This window comes from Macaca nemestrina, chromosome 1 (assembly GCF_043159975.1).
Source record: "Macaca nemestrina isolate mMacNem1 chromosome 1, mMacNem.hap1, whole genome shotgun sequence".
Classification (NCBI taxonomy): domain Eukaryota; kingdom Metazoa; phylum Chordata; class Mammalia; order Primates; family Cercopithecidae; genus Macaca; species Macaca nemestrina.
The window spans coordinates 105,141,147-105,163,384 of record NC_092125.1 but is presented as its reverse complement, the minus strand read 5'-3'; the positions used below and the strand labels follow the sequence as shown (position 1 = coordinate 105,163,384).

The 22,238-nt window shown below is 41.6% G+C and overlaps 1 protein-coding gene across 2 annotated transcripts in view; it reads right to left on the bottom strand.

The window, feature by feature from the left end:
- LOC105497976 (adenosine deaminase RNA specific) overlaps positions 1–16,498 on the bottom strand; it is a 47,176-nt gene extending 30,678 nt beyond the window's left edge. The window contains exon 1 of one of the 2 annotated variants that reach the window (XM_071084653.1): positions 16,420–16,498. In XM_071084653.1, coding sequence (XP_070940754.1) covers positions 16,420–16,464 — 45 coding nt within the window. In that variant the 5' untranslated portion in view covers positions 16,465–16,498. The remainder of the gene's footprint in view (positions 1–16,419) is intronic. The other variant, XM_071084647.1, reaches the window with a different exon arrangement.
- Positions 16,499–22,238: the final 5,740 nt, after the last annotated feature.

Below are 22,238 nucleotides of genomic sequence, written 5' to 3'. Positions count from 1 at the left end.
ATGTCTTTTTTTTTTTTTTAACTGTTCTATTGTAGGAACTTGACAAGTTGGATGAAGGTCTTTAAAAAAGTAAACAAAAGTAATAGGTTTATTTCAGAAAATACAGACCAGCAAACACAATAAAAATCACCCATTGTTAATTCATCATTCATCCGTGCCTACCCTTTCAGCGGTTTCCCTGTGTGTAAAGGCACCACCAACACTCAAAGGCACCGCCAACACATGGGTGGTCAGTCCTCTCCCAAGGGAGGAGCTCTTCCTATAAAGAATGGCTCACCTCCCCAGGGGCCTGTGAAATGACCCCAGATGTGTCTATACCACCTAGGGTTACTTATAAAAACCACCTAAATGATTAAGAGTTACTGTCTAAAAATGAAGCACTCAGAAACTCAGTATTCTCAGAAGTCTGGCTTCCACATAGCTGTGCCAAGCTCTAGCTCCATAACTGCATTCAGGGGGTGAGACTTCCCCACTTACAGGAAAGGACATGCTATTATCAGGGTTCCTGAGTTGGTTTTGTTTTCCAATCCCTGCCATTTTTGCTTTTTAACTATAAGTAACTGTTAGTCTGGCTTAGTAATTGTTAATTTGGTTTGTTGTGGATCTTCTGTTTAACCTTACTGCGTGCAGGGATACATATTTACAACAGTCTTTTTTAGTCTATAATTTCCTATAACCAGACTTTACTACACATATGGGCTATATCCAATTGGAACGTCTATCTCCCTGTCTACTGTAAAGCAGATGTCTGCAAACTGCAAACTCCTTCAGTATTTGCTCATACAGTGATACTGGGACAGAAATGTACTGCATGTGAATGTATCCTAAACAATCTGCAACATATTATCAAAGAAAGTAATAAATTACTCAGTTATTTTTAAGTACCAGGGCATCATTTTAGAATAACTCTTAGGAAATGCATAGCAAGCAATTCAGAGTTGCTAGGCACAAATTTATTGCCCTCCTTTTTTGTTACTGTTGTTTCTCCTCAATTCTTTATCATTGAGTTCTTTATTCCACTAAAACAGCTCCTAACAATCAACATTAATTTTCTTTTTTTTTTTGAGACAGAGTCTTGCTCTGTTGCCCAGGTTGGAGTGCAGTGGCGTGATCTCAGCTCACCGCAACCTCTACCTCCCAGCTTTAACTGATTCTCCTGCCTCAGCCTCCCAAGTAGCTGGGACTACAGGCATGCGCCATCATGCCTGGCTAGTTTTTGTGTTTTTAGTAGAGGTGGGGTCTTGCCATGTTGGCCAGGCTGGTTGCAAACTCCTGACCTCAGGTGATCCGTCTGCCTTGGCCTCTCAAAATGCTGGGATTACAGGCGTGAACCACTGCTCCCAGCTACAACTGGCTTTTGAAGTTACAAGAAAGCAAGAAATGTGGCCGGGTGCAGTGGCTCATGCCTGTAATCCCAGTGCTTTGGGAGGTTGAGGCGGGCAGATCAACTGAGGTCAGGAGTTCGAGACCAGCCTGACCAACATGCAGAAACTCCGTCTCTACTAAAAGTACAAAATTAGCCAGGCGTGGTGGCACATGCCTGTAATCCCAACTACTAGGGAGGCTGAGGCAGGAGAATCACTTGAACCTGGGAGGCGGAAGTTGCAGTGAGCCAAGATCGCGTCATTGCACTCCAGCCTGGGCAACAAGAGCAAAACTCCATCTCAAAAAAAAAAAAAAAAGAAAAGAAAAGAAAGAAATACCTCAGGTACCTCCAGAAGAAAAAGAGGTATCTAAGAGCTATTAAGTGCCTTTATCCAATCCAGTAAGTTATCTAGTAAAAAGAAAAAAAGTGGTATTTATCAACTATCTATATGTGCCAGGCTTAAGTATTATATAATAAAGATATAACATTTGTAATAATATTACATATGTAAAATAATACTAATAATAATGACTAACAGGCCTGTGTACAATCTTTTGCAAGTATGTATAACCAATAAATGTACATTCAGACTGATAATTAGCCCACAGGGTGACCCTATACAACTTGTGGTTTTATACATTATATCCTGATACCCTTAAGCCGCCTCTCCAATGCTAGATTGGTCTTGGATGCAGCACCTGACTGACTTCTGGCCGGGCTCTGGCCAACACAGATGTTCAGCTACTGGCCTACATTTGGGTTCTACTGAGTGGGGACCGAAAGTGGGAGATCTCCCATCTTCTTCTTCCCTAGGATTCAGATCCAGCCTGTGGGGGCTGCTCTCAGTCCCAGCCTCATGCAAGAGCAATGCCCCCATCTCCATGGCTTGTAGAAAACAGGAGGGGACAATCACAGTCCTGTCCTGGGCAGGCTCAAGGCAGCCAGTGCCCTGAGTTCTGCAGTGTTTCTCAGGGAAATAGGCTGATTTCACCAACAGCCAATTTGCGGAAAGTCAATTTGCCAAATGGTCAATTCCTTGAATAACCAATTTACGAAACAACCAATATGTTGCATTTACTTTTTTCTTAAATCTCCCCAGTCTTAATTGACCAGTTTTTATTCTGTCTTCTTTTTTTTTTTTTTTTTTTTTTTTGAGACGGAGTCTCGCTCTGTCGCCCAGGCTGGAGTGCAGTGGCGCGATCTCGGCTCACTGCAAGCTCCGCCTCCCAGGTTCACGCCATTCTCCTGCCTCAGCCTCCCGAGTAGCTGGGACTACAGGCGCCCGCCACTGTGCCCGGCTAATTTTTTCTATTTTTAGTAGAGACGGGGTTTCACCATGGTCTCGATCTCCTGACCTTGTGATCTGCCCGCCTCGGCCTCCCAAAGTGCTGGGATTACAGGCGTGAGCCACCGCGCCCGGCCTATTCTGTCTTCTTAATAGAATTTAGAGGAAATGTGCTCTGCTCTCTCCCTGCTGCTGCAGAGCAGAAGATTGAGGAGAAAACTGAGGAGGCAAAGGGGTAGGATGGAGAGGCTTTTGTAGAACTTTCAGTGAACTGGTTTTCTTGGAATTTGACAGAGAGCCATTTCCAAGTGATCACTTGTCTTTAAAAGCGTTTCTTTTAGTGTTGGCAAGTTCAAAAAAATTTCCGTCTACACACACAGAGGAGAGGGCCATGTGAAGACAGAGTAGAGAATGATTTGAAGATGCTGGCCTTGAAGACTAGAGCGACGCGGCCGCAAGACAATCGATGCCAGCACCCACCAGAGGCTGGGAGAGGAAAGGAATGGATTCTCCCCTACAGCCTCTGGAGGGAGCACAGCCCTGCCAACATGGCCCAGTGATAGTGATTTCAGATTTTTGGGCTCTAGCACTGTCAGAGAATAAATTTCTGTTGTTTTAGAACACCTAGTTTGTGGTTATTTTTTACAGCAGACAGCCATGGGAAACTACTACAGCATCTTTGCTGGGCAGTACAAACCAGGGAGCTCCAAGTCCAGGGCTGCCAGAGGCTTTGCTAGGCCAGACAGGAATTTCTGCATTTGGGTACATCAAAGGGAAAAGGCCAAAACAGATTAGATGTCATAGATGTACTTATACATGATGTCCTTTTTTTTTTTTAAACAGACAAGGTCTCTGTCACCCAGGCCAGAGTGCAGTGGTGCAGTCATGTCTCACTGCAATCTCAAACTCCTGGGCTCAAACAATCCTCCTGCCTCAGCTTCCTGAGTGGCTGGGACTACAGGCACATACCACCATGCCCGGCTAATTAAAAACATTTTTTTTCGTAGAAATAGGGCCGCACTATGTTGCCCAGGCTGGTCTCGAACTCCTGGGCTCAAGCGATTTGCCTGCCTTGGCCTCCCAGAGTGCTGGAATTACAGGCGTGAGCCACCATGCCTGGCCACATTTTTTAGTTAAACCAAACAGTACAGCCTTCTCGTTATTGTCCAACAGAATTAGTGCTTTTAGTTTTGTCTGATTTCATTTTTTTTTTCTAGGAAGATACCATTAATTTACATTTTTTTTAATGATGAAAATAAATCATCTGTGAAAGAAATAAATTTCCAAGGCAATAAAATAAAATGCAGACAAACTTTTAGTAAGATTGTGTTTTGTGATTACAACCTCCTAACCGGTTTCCCCGCATGTACTTTGGCCTCTTTTCTATCCAGTCTTCTCGACACAGCTTGTGTGATCTCTGAAAACCAAAATCTGATCATGTTATGCATGGAATTCAAGAAAAATCTAAACTAGCAATTAAGTGGGGAGGGGGAGCACAGGGAGATGGGTTCCAAGAGGGGACAAGGGAGGCTTCAGCAATACGGATAAGGTTCTCGTTCGGGGGAAGGTGTTAGGTTCACGCACATTCATTTCATTATTGTATTTCAGTGATACATATATGCTGCAGGAATCTTTTATGCAAATCAAATATTTACATTATTAACAAAAAAATACTTCGATGGCTTCCCAATGCTCTTAAGATAAAGGCAAACATCTTTACACAATGGCTCCAAGGCCTTACATGGCCTAGCCCTGCCACCTTTCTCCCTTCTGTTGGACCATGCCCCATCTCTCTGTCCCCCAGCCTCCCTGAGCCTTCTTTCCCTCCCTCTAGATTGCCATGCTCCCTCCTGCCACATACTTGCCCCTCTCTCTGGATTATTTCCCATCCTTTTCACTATACTGTGATTTACCCTTCAGATCTCTGCGTAGTCCACACTTCTGGAGGAAGAGCTTGAGCTCTAACCCCTACCCCCTCCCACTGCATGCTTTCAAGCTCCCCTTCTCATATTTACATTTGTAATTTTACATTTTTTCATGTGGTTTTTTTGGTAAATGTCCGTCTCTCTTACTACAAGTTCCAAGAAGCTAGGGTTATACTAGTGTTTTGCTTTCAGCGTACTCAAAAATATTTACTGAAAAACTCAACATGCGCATTTCCCTCAAGAGACAGTCCATAGCTTTCAGACTCCCAGATAGATCTGTGTACCCAAATCGAAGGTTAAGAAGCACTGCTCTAAAGACTTTGTTCTTTCCACTGTTGTACTTCAACTCTGGCTTATGTCTTCCTGACCTGGCCCACTGCCCTCTCCAGCACTTGTCTGGAGTTCTAGTGGATAATGGGTATCTCAGAGGAGGGCTAAAGTTCCCAATATGGAGTACAGTGAAAAGTTAAAAACTACAAAGTGATGAATCCCAACATGGCTGCCTAGCCAGTGGACTGGACTTCTACCAAAACAATGACTGGGGCACTATTATCCTGACTCGTAGACACAGTGAGAGAGAACTTATCAAAAGCCCCTGCAAGCATCCTGTCCTGCTTGTTGCTTAGACAGTGCCTAGTCCAGATAACACTGGCCAATAAGTAGCATTTGGAGACTTTGATTCCCTAATATGGGACAGAGACTGTGAGTTTTAAAAACCTACCTCATCCCTCATTGCCACCCCCAAAACTTACATCTCAGAGCCTAACTTTTGCACTGAACTGGTTCTCTGCTGGGCAGTAAAACTTCTGCTTAGCATATCAATCTTTGATGCCAGAGTCTAGATTCTTACTTTAACAAAGTCCAAAGAAGGCAGGCATTGTGGGCAGAGGTGGGATTCTGCATGAAAGTGATTGACGCTAATGATCACCTTTCCCTCCTAAGCTGATTAAACCAACATGAAACCTCTTCCAAACAGGAAGATGTGAGAGGATACTTAATATAATAAAGACCATCTATCATAAATCAACAGCCAATATCATATGTAGAATGGAACAGTTAGACACTACCACGCAAATGAGAAACAAAAAGGCGGGCTACCATTACCATTGCTATTTTCCTTAATTCTAAGATGCACTGCTTTTTACATCCTAACATTTCTGATATTGGAATATGAAGTATAGTATAAGTACACATTTAATACAGTGTCCCCCAAATCTGTTATTAAATCAATAGCATGTCCTTATGCTCAATGGTCTTAAAAGAAATATGGTATTTAACACATGTTTACTATATATATTTAATATATTTTACATATATGGAAATTCTTACATATTCTACATTACAAAACAAAAATAAGAGATAAACTATTAAAAAGAAAAACAGATTATTTGCAGATGATATCATCATAACCCTAGTTGATCCAAGAGGATCAAATGAAAAACTCTTAGAACCAATACCAGTCAAAGAATATGGTTGAATATAAGAGAAATATATAAAACACAATAGCTTCTTTATATGCAGGGAAAATTACCATATTCTCAGTAGCAAATAAAACATTAAAAAAAAGAAGTATCTAGGAATAACCCTAAGTGAAGCGCTTACATGTGGAAAAGTACAAACTCTGCTGAGGAATATGTCTTAAATAGAAGGACATACCAGTCTCAAATGTGATGGCAGAATACTTTATGAATGCTAATTAATACCAAATTAAATAACGATTTACTGCAAATACTATGAGGTTGGGGCAGGAAGGAATGGATACCTGACAAAATGATTACTCTAAAGTTCAGATGCAATTGATAGGTCACTGGATGGGAATAAATAAAGTTCAAGTACAAGAACAAAGAAAACAGTTTTTTTTAAAAAAGAAGACAGTTATGCTAATTAAACCAAAGCAGCACTGGTATAAAGCAAGGGTAGAGCTTCAGACTAACAGAAAAGAACCACCTCCCTCCAAACAGAGCCTAGTGTGTGCAGAAATCCAATGCAAGAGGAGGAACCAAAAACAGCAGTGAGAAGAAGGGTTATTCAACAGATGGAGCTGGGCTAACTGGATGGCTATTTGAAAAAAAAAAAAAAAGACTAGGGTCTAGCCTTATATTAATAAGCCAAAACAAATTGCAAATGTATTGAAAGACTAAGTGTAGGCCGGGCGCGGTGGCTCACGCCTGTAATCCCAGCACTTTGGGAGGCCGAGGCGGGCGGATCACAAGGTCAGGAGATCGAGACCACGGTGAAACCCCGTCTCTACTAAAAATACAAAAAATTAGCCGGGCGCGGTTGTGGGCGCCTGTAGTCCCAGCTACTCGGGAGGCTGAGGCAGGAGAATGGCGTGAACCCGGGAGGCGGAGCTTGCAGTGAGCCGAGATCGCGCCACTGCACTCCAGCCTGGGCGACAGAGCGAGACTCCGTCTCAAAAAAAAAAAAAAAAAAGAAAGACTAAGTGTAAAAAAATTAAATAAAAACACCAAGAAACAGGCTGGGCACGGTGGCTTATGCCTATAATCTCAGCACTTTGGGAGGCTGAGGCAGGTGGATCACCTGAGGTCTGGAGTTTGAGGCCAGCCTGGCCAACACGGTGAAACCCCGTCTCTACTAAAAATACAAACATTAGCCGGGCATGGTGGTGGGTACCTGTAATCCCAGCTACTAGGGGGGCAGAGGCAGGAGGATCGCTTGAACCCGGGAGGCAGAAGTTGCAGTGAGTCGAGTTCGTGCCACTGCACTCCAGCCTGGGCGACAGAGTGAAATTCCATCTAAAAAAAAAAAAATGAGGCAGATAGTGCTAGTGGCCTATGCTAGAACCATGCCTCCCTTTCTGAGAGTGCCGTGATTCTGTCCACTTTCCTAAGAAGGCCAAGTTCCCTCCCCAGCCCCAGAGGAAGGATGTTAATTAATCTAATCTAATCCAGTATTGAGGATTCCACTTCTTTTGTCAGTGATACATGTGAAACATTTGTGACCAGCAAACCACAAAAACAATCTGTCTGGGGCTGTCTGAGAGAAAGGACTCCTCGCTGGGAATAAGTGATGTCCAGAGGACGGCAAGGCAGCGGGCTGGAACACTGCTGGGTTGCTGAATCAACCATCATGGGAACTGCTCTATCTGTATGAACCAACACAACACTGCCTGAAAGACCAAAATACTCCTGATGATGTCTGAGAGGTGGGCTAACCTGTGATTTTATTGACTTTTTAATAGCTTTCTATAATTTTCAAGTTCTTTTTAATAATAAGGCATGTATCACCCTCAAAATAAGAAGAGGAAGGTTAGTAAGAACAACAACAACAACAACAACAACAAAAACCAACTACTTACTGCATGAATCTTGCCTTTATGAAGCTCACAGTCTAGTAATGGGAACAGTCATGTAAATAACTGACTAGAATATGTGATAAAACCATAATGGGATGCCACTTCACGGCTACAGAATGGCTAAAATAAAAAAGACTCACAATACCTAATGTTGGTGAGGATATGGAGCAAACTAGCATTTTTGTATACCGTGGGAACATAAAATGGTACAACCATTTGAGAAAACTGTAAGGCAGTTTCTTCTAAGGCTAAACCCAGCATTTATACTCCCGGGTACTTACCCAAGAAAAATGGCCACAAAAAGATTTGTACAAGAATGTTCATAGAACCAGGAGCTGGAGGATGGGGGAAAAGAGGAGCTGTTAATGCATATAGTTTTAGATCTGCAAGATGAGAAAGTTCTGGAGATTTGTTGCACAACAATGTGACTATACCTACAATGTGACTATACCTAACACTGCTGAACTGTACACTTAAAAATGGTTTAAGGGCTGGGTGCAGTGGCTCATGTCTGTAATCCCAGCACTTTGGGAGGTCGAGGCGGGTGGATCACGAGGTCAGGAGTTCAAGACCAGCCTAGTCAAGGTGGTGAAACCCCATCTCTACTAAAAATACAAACATTAGCCAGGCATGGTGGTGGGTGCCTGTAATCCCAGCTACTTGGGAGGCTAAGGCAGATAATTGAATCTGGGAGGTAGAGGTTGCAGTGAGCCAAGATCGTGCCACTGCGCTCCAGCCTGGGTAACAGAGCGAGACTCCGTCTTAAAAAAAATATATATATATATGGTTTAAGATGGTAAATTTTATGTTGTGTATTTTACCACAATAAAAGACAGGAAAAAAACTGTTCATAGAGGCCAGGCGCAGTGGCTTACGCCTGTAATCCCAGCACTTTGGGAGGCCGAGGCGGGCAGATCATGAGGTCAGGAGATCGAGACCATCCTGGCTATCACGGTGAAACCCCATCTCTACTAAAAATACAAAAAGTTAGCCGGGTGTGGTGGTGGGCGCTGGTAGTCCCAGCTACTGCAGAGGCTGAGGCAGGAGAATGGTGTGAACCTGGGAGGCGCAGCTTGCAGTGAACCGAGACTGCACCACTGCACTCCAGCCTGGGCGACAGAGTAAGACTCCTCCTCAAAAAAAAAAAAAAAAAAAAAACACGAAAAAAACTGTTCATAGAGCTTTATTCTTAATAGCCCCAAATCAGAACAACCCAAATGTCAATCAACTAAATGAATAAATAACTTGATGCATATTCACACAATGGATACTGACACATGCAACACGGTTGATCCTCACTGAAAGAAGCCACACACAAAAGCACATACTGACATGAAATTTAAGAACAAGCAAAACTAATCTAATCTATAGTGATAGATATCAGACATCAATAGTGTTGGCCTTTGCGGGTGCTTTCTGAGGTAATGAAAAATGTTTTACTTCTTGATTTGGATAGTTAAATGGTATATATTTTTGTTAAAATACATTGAAAGGTACACATAAAATCTGTGCACAGAGGTACACATAGATATACCCCCATGAAAAAAGTCTTACGGAAATAGTGAGGAAGGGGAACTGGAAGAGGCTGAATTCCTCATCTTGGCTACATGCTGAAAAGCTGTTGCCAGGCACAAGTGCCTCTTTAAACCAGACAGCCATACATAAATATATTTTCATGCAGCAATTTATGGAAACACTAAGAATACTAAAATTATGATTATCTATATATGTGAATCTTAGTTTTGTCAAGCAAGCTTTTTACTATTTTAATAAATTATTTAAAAAGAAAAAACATAAGTACAGTAATATAAACATCCTTAAAACAAAACAGACCTTTAATTAAAACTGATTTTATTTAAAATATTATACTATTTTCATCAAATATCTTGTTAAAATCTGAAATAAAACTGAATGCTAGCTTTTTAAAAGTCGTATGTAAAAATGCAAGCCATAAAAAAAAAAACTAGAACACGGAATAAGGAAAAAAACCGTTTTATGCTCACAAGCAAAAGAAATCAAAAAGGATAAAATTTGTCTACAAAAGAATGAAAATTAGATTTGTATTTTTAATGATAAAGCCAAAATTAGATGACAATAAACTAAAAAAAATTCACTGCAAACAAAATTGTTTGCTTTTTATGAGGACAAACTCATGTTTTTTAGAATATTTGTATATTTAAGAAATCACTTAAACGCAGTAAGTGAATAGACAAAACATTAACCAAAAATTTAAAAAGTAAAAATAAAAATGGCTAAGTATGGGTAAAAAGGGCTCAAACTTAATTATAATAAAAATGCAAATTAAAATGAGATGCTATTTCAAATTTAGCTAAGATTTTCCCTTTTTAGTAAAATACTCAGTTCTGGAGAGGAGGGTAGGGTGAGGGAGAGGCACAGTAAGTACTCAGGCATTGCTGATGGCAGTGGAAACTGGTATTCACTTTTTAGGAAGCAAATCAGGACTAAGCCCTACAACAGAGTACTGTAGCTAGACTGAAACTGCTGCTTGGATGTTTGGAGTAAGAGCAGGGTTAAATAATAACCCTGTCATTTCAAGTCTCTATTTGTATGAAAAGTACTTTGTTGTTGTTGTTGAAAGAAAGAAAGAGGTATTTTTTCCCTTTCTTCATGTGTTGAGGGGTGGGTGTGGCATGGCTAGGGTTCCCGCAGATAAGGCTTAACATGTAACCAGGAAGATGGATGTGCTCTGCAGGGGCCTGAGGATGTGGGTTTAGGCCCTTCCTGGGGGAAGGCTGAAGACAGACGCTTGAGCAGCCCATGTCCTGAAGAGCAGAGTGGGCTCTGAGCCACGGGTTCCCCACCTGGCTCTGCTACATATCCTGCGGCAGAGCATGGCTGCATTTGGGTGAAGACCAAACAAAGGCGATGAGATGCAGTATAATTACTAGCTATGGCTGTAAAAACTCGAGGAAAGGGCAGGGACAAGACCTATATCAGGCTGTTAGATAGCTCTAATGGAGGGCGAGATGGACTAGATGCAGAGTAGTCTTATTTCTGTTCTTGAGTGTTTTGGTATTTAAAAAGAAAAAAGTTTTAAAGTTGACAACCCTTGGTCCCCAAACTCCAGTCCAAGAGTGAGTTCCTATTTATAAGGGACTAAGAACAGCGCCTGTCACCTTGTAAGTTCTTAAATAAATGTTTTAAAAATAAATACTCCAAGGAAAGGGCCTGAAAATATGGAGAAAGCCTTAATATACAACCCATCAAAGTTCAGAAAGGTTTGAGAGGAGTGAAACATCACACAGGGTAGAATTTCCAGCTGGAGACTCCCTGGGCCTGACCTCTGCAGGTTCAAACACATATGGGTAGAGGTGTGCTGCCTTCCTGGGATGCCACGGTACTCAAGTTTCAGATCTTTACAGTGAGAAGTGTATCTATCATGCAGATTGGAATGTTCATCAACATAATGCCAGCGTTTTCTTCCTGTGGGAAGATTTCCATTCATTCATTTAATAAACATTTACTGAACATATACTATATGCCAGTATGAGGCACTGTCCTAGGCCTCAAGGTAGTTTTGTTTTGCTCTGATAACAAAGAAAATTCCTTTCCACATTGTTCTCATGGAGCTAATGAGAGACAGTCAATGAGGAGAGATAGGCAATAAAGAAATAAATATACAATGTCAGTTATGAGTGCTATGAAGACAAATAATGCTAGCTAAGGGTAGGAGATAAGGAATACAAAGCAAAGGGCACTCTGTCCTCAACGGGCTCTCAGTCTAGTGGAGAAATGACCAATAAACAGACAATTATCAAACAGAAATAAAATCTAAAAGGGGGTTGTGCTCAGCTGTTTATGGGAGCAGAGAGAAGGGATGCCTCGATCATTAAGGAAGGTGTCAATGAAGGCTTCTGGGAGAAGCATGACCTGAATCTATAAGGATCAGCTAGATGAAGCAATGGGGAAGGGCAACCCAAACAGCAGATGCAAAGGTACAGAAAGGATGGAGAGCACATAATGGATACCACAGTGGGAGTCTAAGTTTGATGGACAAACACAACCCACTGGATTCATTCCAGTTGGAAGGTTCTAGAAGGACCCCAAAGAAGTGAGATAAGAGCACACATGTAAGCACACGTGTGCATACACACACCCCTGCAGTAGTCATGTGCTGTTTCTGCCTGCCTAGGACCTCTGAACTTCCCATCCCATAAGGTTATGGAGGGGCAGTTTACTTTCTCATCCCAGGAGTGAGTCTATGATGCAGACCTCTCCAATTGTGGTCTCCCTATTTGTCAGCAATGGTTAGGTTACAATGCTAAAAGACAGCCATCAGGTCATAGGCTTGGGGCTGCTGACTGGGAGCTTTTTCAGTATGCATAGAGAAAGCAGCAAGAAGGCCGGGCGCGGTGGCTCATGCCTGTAATCCCAGCACTTTGGGAGGCTGAGGTGGGCAGATCACCTGAGGTCAGAAGTTCAAGACCAGCCTGGCCAACATAGTGAAACCCTGTTTCTACTAAAAATACAAAAATTAGCTGGGGGTAGTGATGGGTGCCTGTAATCCTAGCTACCCAGGAGGCTGAGGCAGGAGAATCACTTGAACCCGGGAGGTGGAGATTGCCGTGAGCCGAGATCGTGCCAATGCACTCCAGCCTGGGCGACAGAGAAAGACAAGCAAGACTCCATGTAAAAAAAAAAAAAAAGAAAGAAAGAAAAGAAAAGAAAGCAGCAAAAGAGGATGAGGTCAATAAACAAAACGGAGTGGAAAAAGGAAGGACCAAGAAAGCCCTCATGACATCATTTTAGACCCAGGATCCAGCCATGCCTGAAGATTGCCTTTGGACTTTCTAGTTAAATAATCAAAGGGAGGAAAAAAACTGCTTTTGCTTAAGTTAATTTACACTGGGTTTGTGCCACTTGCAAGTAGATTAATATACAGTCCTTTTGGAGAAGAGCTTCATTCTGTGTGCATGTGGCAAGGGGTGGTACAGAAGGAAAGGGAGGCTGATGTCAGAGGGTCTCACCTATTAAGTCTGATAAATATGGTGAAATAGGTAGCTTCAAGGTAACCAGAGGGTATAGAAGCAGCAACTAGACCTCCTTGGATGGAGAAACTGAGAAGTGTGTGTGTAAGTTGCAGTCTATATGGATGGCTTATATAAATTTTGTATGTTCCTAATAGTTCACTGTGCAACCATAAGTCATCTTTAAATATCTTTAAGACACAGAATAGCTCATCAAAAATACCAGGAATATCATCTGTTTGAAACTAGTGTACTATTCCTACAATGAATGCACATCAATCACAGGTCTTTCCCAAATATTTAATTTTGAGACAAATATAATATTTTGAACTCTTTATCCCTGATGTGAAACAACCATCCAGTGCTCTCCAGAAAACTCAAGCAGTTGTACCCATTAAGGTCCAAGTCTAACAGATGTTATAGCAAAACAAATTGCTCTATCTCAAGAGATTACTACAGAAGCCCAAAAGCTCAGATTCTGTTGTTCACATGTCTGAGAACTCTAATCAGTTGGTCACAGATAATACTACCAATCTTGGTCTGCAACACAGCTTCAAATCTTTAAATCCAAGAATCAGAAAAATGCTCATATTACAGTGTTATAGTATAAAATTAGCTGGCTTAAGGAGCCTTTGTGTCATAAGCACTGGGCCTCCTTCTGGCAGAAATAACAATGCCTCAGGATTTCTTTTTTCCACAAGCATTTTCCGAATACCTACTTTGTACCCATGATCCCAGCACTGTGTGCCCATGAGCCTTTCCTTTTTCTCTGGGTGAAAATGCCAAACCTTGGTTCATATCTGGACAACACTGAGTAAAAAATGTAAAATAAAAAGTAATGTATCATTGGACAATTTGAGATGTTACTCTTGCAGCCAGTGCTGGCCCACTAAACTCTGGGCCTCCTTTCCCCCACCACACCAGGTTTACATTGCTGGGATACTAGTCACTGAGAAAGAGCAAGACTCAAACCACATAGCTGGCTTCCAGTTCCAGCTCTGTCGTTAACTAGTGTCAGGACCTTAGCCAAGATTCACTTCTCCATCTGTAAAATGGGGATAATATTTAGTGCACTAGGTTGCTGGAGGGATGAAATAAGTTAGTATATGTAAAGTGCTTGACACAGTGTCAGGTACACAGCAAGTGCTATATAAAGAGAAGTGAAAGGCCAGGTGCGGTGGCTCATGCCTGTAATCCCAGCACTCTGGGAGGCCGAGGTGGGCAGATCACTTGAGGTCAGGAGTTCGAGACCAGCCCAGCCAACATGGTGAAACACCATCTCTACTAAAAATACAAAAATTAGCCGGGCATGGGCCAGGCACATTGGCTCATACCTGTAATCCCAGCACTTTCAGAGGCCAAGACAGGTGGATCACCTGAAGTCAGGAGTTCAAGACCAGCCTGGCCAACATGGTGAAACCCTGTCTTACTAAAAATGCAAAAATTAGCCAGGCTTGGTGGCATGCTCCTGTAATCCCAGCTACTCCGGAGGCTGAGGAGGGAGAATCACTTGAACCCGGGAGGTAGAGTTTGCAGTGAGCTGAGATCGCGCCACTGCACTCCAGCCTGCGGGATGGAGTGAGACTCCTTCTCAAAAAAAGAAAAAAAAATTAGCCAGGCATGGTGGTGCACATCTGTGATGCCAGCTACTTGGGATAAAATGAGAAATAATATAAAATAAAATAAAATGAGAAGCTATAATTAATACAGTGAGTTTTGTTTTTATTTTGTGACAGAGTTTCGCTCTCATTACCCAGGCTGGAGTGCAATAGCGGGATCTCAGCTCACTGCAACCTCTACCTCCGGGGTTCGAGCGATTCTCCTGCCTCAGTCTCCCGAGCACCGGGATCACAGATGTGCACCACCATAATGGGCTAATTTTTGTATTTTTAGTAGAGACGGGGTTTCACCATGTTGGCTAGGCTGGTCTTGAACTCCTGACCTCACGTGATTCACCTACCTCAGCCTCCCAAAGTGCTGGGATTACAGGCATGAGCCACTGCTCCCAGCCTAAAGTGAGATTTTCACCTCTTTGCAGTTCTAGAACTTAATGCAGAGAGATTTTACAGCAGAGAGATTACAGATTTTGAGATTCCCCCCCACCACCACCCCCAAGTCTACGTATCATATCTGGCAGTATAGCAAACATCTAAAATAGCAAAAAGTTATCCTGCTTCTCAAGCAGCTGTACCAATAGGAAACCTTCAGCAAGGGAGCAAGTCCAAGCGCCTGGGTACTGGGCCCTTACTAATAATAGCTAGACACTTCGAATTCTGACACCCAGGGCAAGGTAGATATAATTATCCTCATTTTGTAGATAAGCCCAAGTAGGAATGGAGAGGTTAAATAACTCATTCAATGTCAAACAGCTGCTAAGTGGCAGACCTGACTCCAAAGTTCATGTCTGCTTTCCACTCTATTTCCCTGCTTCCCATATAGCAAGCACTAACTGTTTGTAAATAACGAACAAGATATTTCAAGATCTTTAAAAAGATGGGAAACAAGGCTTCTCTGGTAGAAAAAGAAGTTGGCATCACAACTGCTGACACTTTGACGCCCTTGCCTTCTCTGCTCCCAATGACCCGCTCTAGCAATCCTGCTTCCCTCGCTAACAAGAAGACACTATGTAGGCCTCTGTTTGCAAGTCTCCTCCCGTAGCAGCCTAGACTCTGCTCCCTCCGTTAACTGCATGCTTGGGCTCCTCCACACAACATTCAAAATCCAATGACAGGTATCCCTTTTTGGAAGGCAAGTTTCCCAAACTCTGACACCAACACGAAACACCTGGGGCCGGATTACCCTCTAGTGGGGCCCCCAAATCAAGCTAAACAGAGAAGGAAGGGGAGGTGACGCAACTAGGCCTCCTGCGCCAAACAGGCTGAGTGCGGCGGCCGTGACCCCGCAGTGGGCTCTCCACAGTGGCCTCCTACGCCTTCCCTGTGGAAGGCACGCCAGGGCGGCGATGTTATCTCTGGGATAAAGGGCCGGTCCTAATGCAGTTTGTGGGAGAAGGCGCAGCAAAGCGCCTACCGGGGCGAGTCCCAGGAGCCTCGCTCTCCAGTCACTCTCCGAGGCGGGGGAGTCGGCGAGAGGGAAACAAGGGCCTTTGGTACCCAGCTGTTGGGCTCCGGCTGGCACGAGCGCCGGAGCATCCGTGCGCAGCCTCTGCCGCCCACACCCGCGCACACACAGGCGAACACACGGGCGCACACACACGCACAAAAGTACACCGGCCCTGGGCGTCCGCCTCCTGGAAAGTTGCCGAGACCGGCCACTATGCCCCTACCAGCCGCGTCCCCACCCAGCCCTGAGGCCACTCTCAGTGCCCCGCCTGGGCGCCCCCGCGCTTCCTCTAACATCAACGCCAGAGACTGGAGAGGCCGCACGCGCCGGGCGTTCCAGCCCAGGAAGGTGTGGCCGAGAAGGACAGAGCCTCTTACCGGGTCTTGTACTTCCTCCGGACACGGCCGAACACCCGCAGGCTGCCAGTGCGGCCGATACCCTCCCCCCGCCCTCCCCCACCACGTAGCCCTCTCTACCTTCAGTCGGGAATCAATGGTGTGGTCGCAGATTGGTGACATCATTGGCGCGCCGGGCGTGGGAGGAAGAACCACGTGATTCTACCCTCTTTTGTTTGCGCTCTAGGAAATCAAGGTTTTTGTTGCTAAGTCTTCCTTGGTTTTTTACGTTGTGTTAATGCCGCTGTTTTGGGTAGGGTGGGGAGTACGTACATGGGTTTAGGATGCTGCATTTTTGCCCATGGCCTTGATTGAACTCCTTCTTAGTCATTTATAACATGGTTGGGCCGGAAGGCCTGAGAAGATACGTAGGTACAATCCTCTTTTTAAAAATAGACCACAGAATTAGCCAATAATACGTTATAACCAGTAGACCTTGAATGGATCCTTTAAATTAAATTAAACTAATTCATTTTTAAAATAATATAATGAACACCTTCTTTAACTTGACATGCTAAGAACTAAAATATTATCAATTAACTTTCATCAACTTTTAAGTGGTCCCCATCTTCTGCCACTGCCTCTCCATCAGAAGTAACCCCCATCCTGAATTTGTGTTTACACGACTATTATTTTTCGCATTTATATATATTACTAAGCAATGTATTTTTACTTTTTTAGTTTTGTGTATGTTTCCAAACTTTCATCTAGAGTCCTGGGCCTGGTACATTTTTCTTTACAAACATGTTACTAAGATTCATCTTTGTTGACTGAAGTTACATTTTGTTCATTTTCACTGCTACATAAAAATCCATTATGTACTATAATTTATCCATTCTCCAGCTGCCAAATCTTTGTGCAATTTCCAGTATCTTGCTATTTCCAACAGTGTTGGAAATCAGCATTGCTTTCTGGTGCCTCGTGCAAAAATGTCTCTTGGGTGTGTTTACCTAGGAATAAAATTGATAGGATTTTGGAATGCCAGTATTCCACTTTATATGATAGTACCAAATTTTTATCCAAAGTGGTTGTACCAGTTTATACTCCTACCAGCATGTACATCTTCTCTAACACCTCAGATTTCTTGGTTTTTGCTAATGCATGGTCTCAAACTGGCCTTATTGAGGTTAAGCATCTCTTTTAGATGTGTGTTGTCCATCTGTAGTTTCTCTTCGGTGAAATGTCAGTGTAGGGCATTTGAGGGATTTTAGGACTGAGCAAGAAAAAAATATATGACCAAGAGGTGGCATTAGCACACTCAAGCTTTATTTGTGTGAGCTTTGACAGGTTTGCATTTAAGGGAAGTCCCTCGCAGCATGAGAAGATCCAGAGATTGGGGGTGGAGAGAAACCATCCAAAAAGGGAGGAGAGAAGGAAACTTCCAGAAGGGAGTGGCCTTACCATGTCCAGGTGATGTTGTTCAGCGGCCTGTGGGAAGTCTCTGTTTCAGAAAGCTCCCAAGGGCAGCAGTAAATTGGAGTCTTCATGAACCATGGATTTATCTTTTCTATGACTAATAGATGTTGGGCACAGTTTCATGAGGTGTACAAAGCAGGCAAGCAGCTCTAAATGCCTAAAAATCTGCTTCGTTGGGTTATATCTAAAATGCCTGGATGTATAAACATTTGAATTAGGTGCTGAAAGACTTTTGAGATAATAGATACCAGCTTTCTGTGAAGAAATAAACAACCCGGGGACCCAGATACAGAGGCCATCTTTGGCTCTTTATATAACAGTCAGTTTGAGTCTTTTACTGTTGTTTTAGTGGATTGTTTGTTACATTATTCATAAACTTGGGGCACTGATTCTTTGTCAGTTATATGTGTTGCAAATTTATCCTTCCATTGGTGTCTTTTCACTTTCTATTTTGATAGACGTTCTTAACTTTGAATTTATTAATATTTATCCTGTTTTTATTTTCCCCCTACCTAATATATGTTCACTTACTCTTACTCCTAAAAATCTATAAATCCTTATTCCCTCTGGAATTTACTTTTGTACATAGTGTGAGGTAGGGATCCCATTTTACTTTTTACATACAAATGACCTTTATTTTCCCCCAGCTTTGTTTATTGACTAGCCCCACCTTTCCCAACTTTGTTACATATCAACATTCCAGTTACTTATGGGTCTATTTCTGATCTATCTATTCTATTCCACTGGAATATTTGTCTATCTTGATGTCAATACCACAATATTTAATTACCATAGCTTTATAAAAAGTCTTGATATTTAGTAGTGCAAAATCTCCCTTTTATTCTTCATCCATCTTTTTTTTTGGCTATGCTTGGTCTTTAGTTTTACCATATTTTAAGGCAAGCATCTCAAGTTGCACACACAAACAAGTTGCACACACACACACGCAACACGCAGCAGTAACAACAACAAAAACCTGTTGGCATTGCATTGAATAATAAGTAATATATAAATTTTGAGAGAATTGACATTTTATGATTCTGAGTCTTCCATTCCATAAGCAAGGGATAACTTTCTTTTTATCAGGTCTTCATTAATGCTTTAATTTGGGTTCATTCTCTTTGTTCAGATCTTGCACATCTTTTGGGGAGTTTATTCCTAGATACTTTGTAGTTTTTGTTGCTATTATAAGTGATGTCCTTTAAAAATATGCTTTCTAATTTTTTGATGATGGTATAGAAATAAATTTGATTTTTGTACGTTGATATTGTATCCAGCCGCAATGCTAAACTCTTGTTTGTAGTAATTTATTTATTGATTCTTTTGGATTTTGTATGTAAACAATCATTATCTGAAAATAATGCCAGTTTTCCCCTTTCCTACACCCAACCCTTATTGCTTTTTATCTATCTTAAAGTGTTACAGTGGTTTGGCCAGATGCGGTGACTCATGCCTGTAATCCCAGCACTTTGGGAGGCTAAGGCAGTCAGATCACGAGGTCAGGAGATTGAGACCATCCTGGCTAACATGGTGAAACCCCATCTCTACTAAAAATACAAAAAATTAGCTGGGCATGGTGGTGGGTGCCTGTAGTCCCAGCTACTTGGGAGGCTGAGGCAGGAGAATGGTGTGAACCTGGGAGATATAGCTTACAATGAGCTGAGATCACACCACTGCACTCCAGCCTGGATGACAGAGCCAGACCCTGTCTCAAAAAAAAAAAAAAATTACACTGGTTTGGGGGAGAAGGCAATGCATTGTTCTAGTTCAGTGTTGTTGGAAATGGTTATAGTAGGCATTCTTGATGCTCCCGATATTCAAAAAGGGAACTTAGAATTATTTTTGTGTATTTTATGATAAAACAGAATGATATTTTTGTAGGCATTTTGTAAATCTCCTTTATCAGGGTAAGGAAGGTACCTTTTATTCCTAGTTGAATAAAATTTAAAAATCTTGAATGAATTTGAATTTAATTTATTTCTACATCTATTGAAATCATCACACAATTTCTCCCTTTAATATGTTAATATGATAGATGATATTTATAGAGTTTATATTAAACTACTTATCCTTGCATTCCTAGGATAAATAACTGGACCACAAAGTCTCAATTTTATATGCTATTGTCTACTCTGTATTCTGTGTCTATGTTATATTCTATGTAGGATTTTTGTATTTGTGTTTATGAAAAACATGGACTTGTGATTTTCTTTTCTCATTTTGTCTTGATCTGTTTGGGTTTCAAGGCTCATAAAGTGATATAAGGAGTATTCCCTCTTTGTGTATCCTCTGGAAGAATTTTAATAAGATTGGAGTGATTCTCCTTTCAAGCATCAGTAGAATTCACCAATAAAACTGTCCAGAACTGGGTTTAGTGGCTCACACCTATAATCTCAACTACTTGACAGGCTCAAGCAGAAGGATCACTTGAAGCAAGGAATTCAAGACTAGCCTGAGCAACATAACAAGACTCCATCTCCAAAAAACAAAAACCAAGCAAAACAAAACAGAACAGAACAGCAAAACCATCTGGGCTAGGTATTTTCCTTGTGTGAAGATTGTAAAATACGACTTTGATTTATTTAATAGTTATGAAACTATTCAAGTATTTTCTTTCTCTTTGAGTCAGTTTAATAAAATAATAGGTTCTAGAATTTTTTCCATGTCATCTAAGGGTTTAAGCTTATTGGCATAGTTATTGATTGTATTATCTTCTTAATCTCTGCTGTATTTATAACTCTTTTCACTTATAATATTACTTGTGGTAGACTGTGTTATTGCTCTCCAAATATTTGCTTCTTTTTTTGTAAGAGGACTATGCATGTCTACCTAATGCTATGTGACTTGAGGTGACTCTTGTGACAGGAGAATTAATACCCAACCAGCTGTGAATTGGCTTGATCATCATATATGAACAGAAACTTTAAAAGGTATCATACCTGTTTCTATCAGCTTTCTTGCTCTTTTCTCTCTTCCATGAGAATGGCATGTGCTTGATTGGGGACCCCAGAATGAAGAATACATGTAGAGGAGAGCCCAGCAGAGTCAACATATATAGCAAATAAGAAATAAACACAGAGACTTGGGATTTTGTAGTTACCAAAGCATATTATAGTGAAAACTGACTGATAAATTATTTGCCTATGACTTCTTATCATTTTTTTCTTAAATAAATCATTGCAGAGGTTTATTTATTTTGTTGGTATTTTTCAAAGAACCAACTTTGGTCCTTGTTGATTCTCCCTGTTTTCTATTTCATTTCTATCTCTAGTTCTGCTCTTATAATTATCCCCTTCCTTCCATCTTCTTCGAGTTTATTCTGTTGTTTATTTCTTAAGTTGTGTGTTTAGTTCATTAATTTTCAGCCATGTTTTTCTCCTCTTTAAAAACATTTAAGGCAATAAATTTCCTTCAAAGCACTGCTTTCTGTAGCCCACAAGTTTTTATATATAACATTTTCATTATTATTCAGTTCAAAAATATTTAAATTTTTATTGTAGTTTCTTCTTTGACTCATTATTTTAAAAGTATGTTCTTGCTAGGCATGGTGGCTCACACCTTGTAATCCCAACACTTTTGGAAGGTGAGGCTGGAGGAACATTTAAGCCCAGAAGTTTGAGACCAGCCTGGGCAAAATAGTGAGACCCCATCTCTACTAAAATAATAAAAATAAAAAATTAGCCAGGCATGGTAGTCCCAGCTACTGAGGAGGCTGAGGTGGGAGGATCACTTGAGCCCAGGAGTTTGATGCTGCAGCCTGGGTAACAGAGACCCTGTCTCTTCTGACATATTTGCATTGTTATCTTAATTTTTATTATACTTTTAGGCCGGGCATGGTGGCTCATGCCTGTAATCCCAGTACTTTGGGAGGTTGAGGTGAGAAGATCACCTGAGGTCAAGAGTTTGAGACCAGCCAGACCAACATGGTGAAACCCCATCTCTACCAAAAATACAAAAATTCACCGGGCATGGTGGTGCCCGCCTGTAATCCCAGCTACTCAGGAGGCTGAGGCAGGAGAATCGCTTGAACCCAAGTGGTGGAGTTTGCAGTGAGCTGAAATGGCGCCATTGGACTCCAGCCTGGGCAACAAGCACAAAACTCAGTCTCAAAATAATAATAATAATTTTTATTATACTTTTATTTAAAATGTGCTGATATTTGCCTAATTGGCTAATTTATAACCTAGTCTGAGAAATACAAGGTTGATAAGAATTTGTATTCTCTCATTGTTAGTGCAAAATTGATATATGTCCATTATTACGAGATTGTTCGTTTTGTTGTTCAAATATCCTGTATCTTTGCTTCTTGCTTTCTGCTTGAATTACTAGTCACAGATAAAGGCATGTTGAAAAATCTCCCACAATGATGGTAGATTTGTCAGCCTCTCCAGTTTTTATCAATTTATGCTCCCTGTACTTGGAACACATTTGATTAGGTGCTTATGTGTTTAGAATTGTGTTATCATTTTGGTGAATTAAATTTT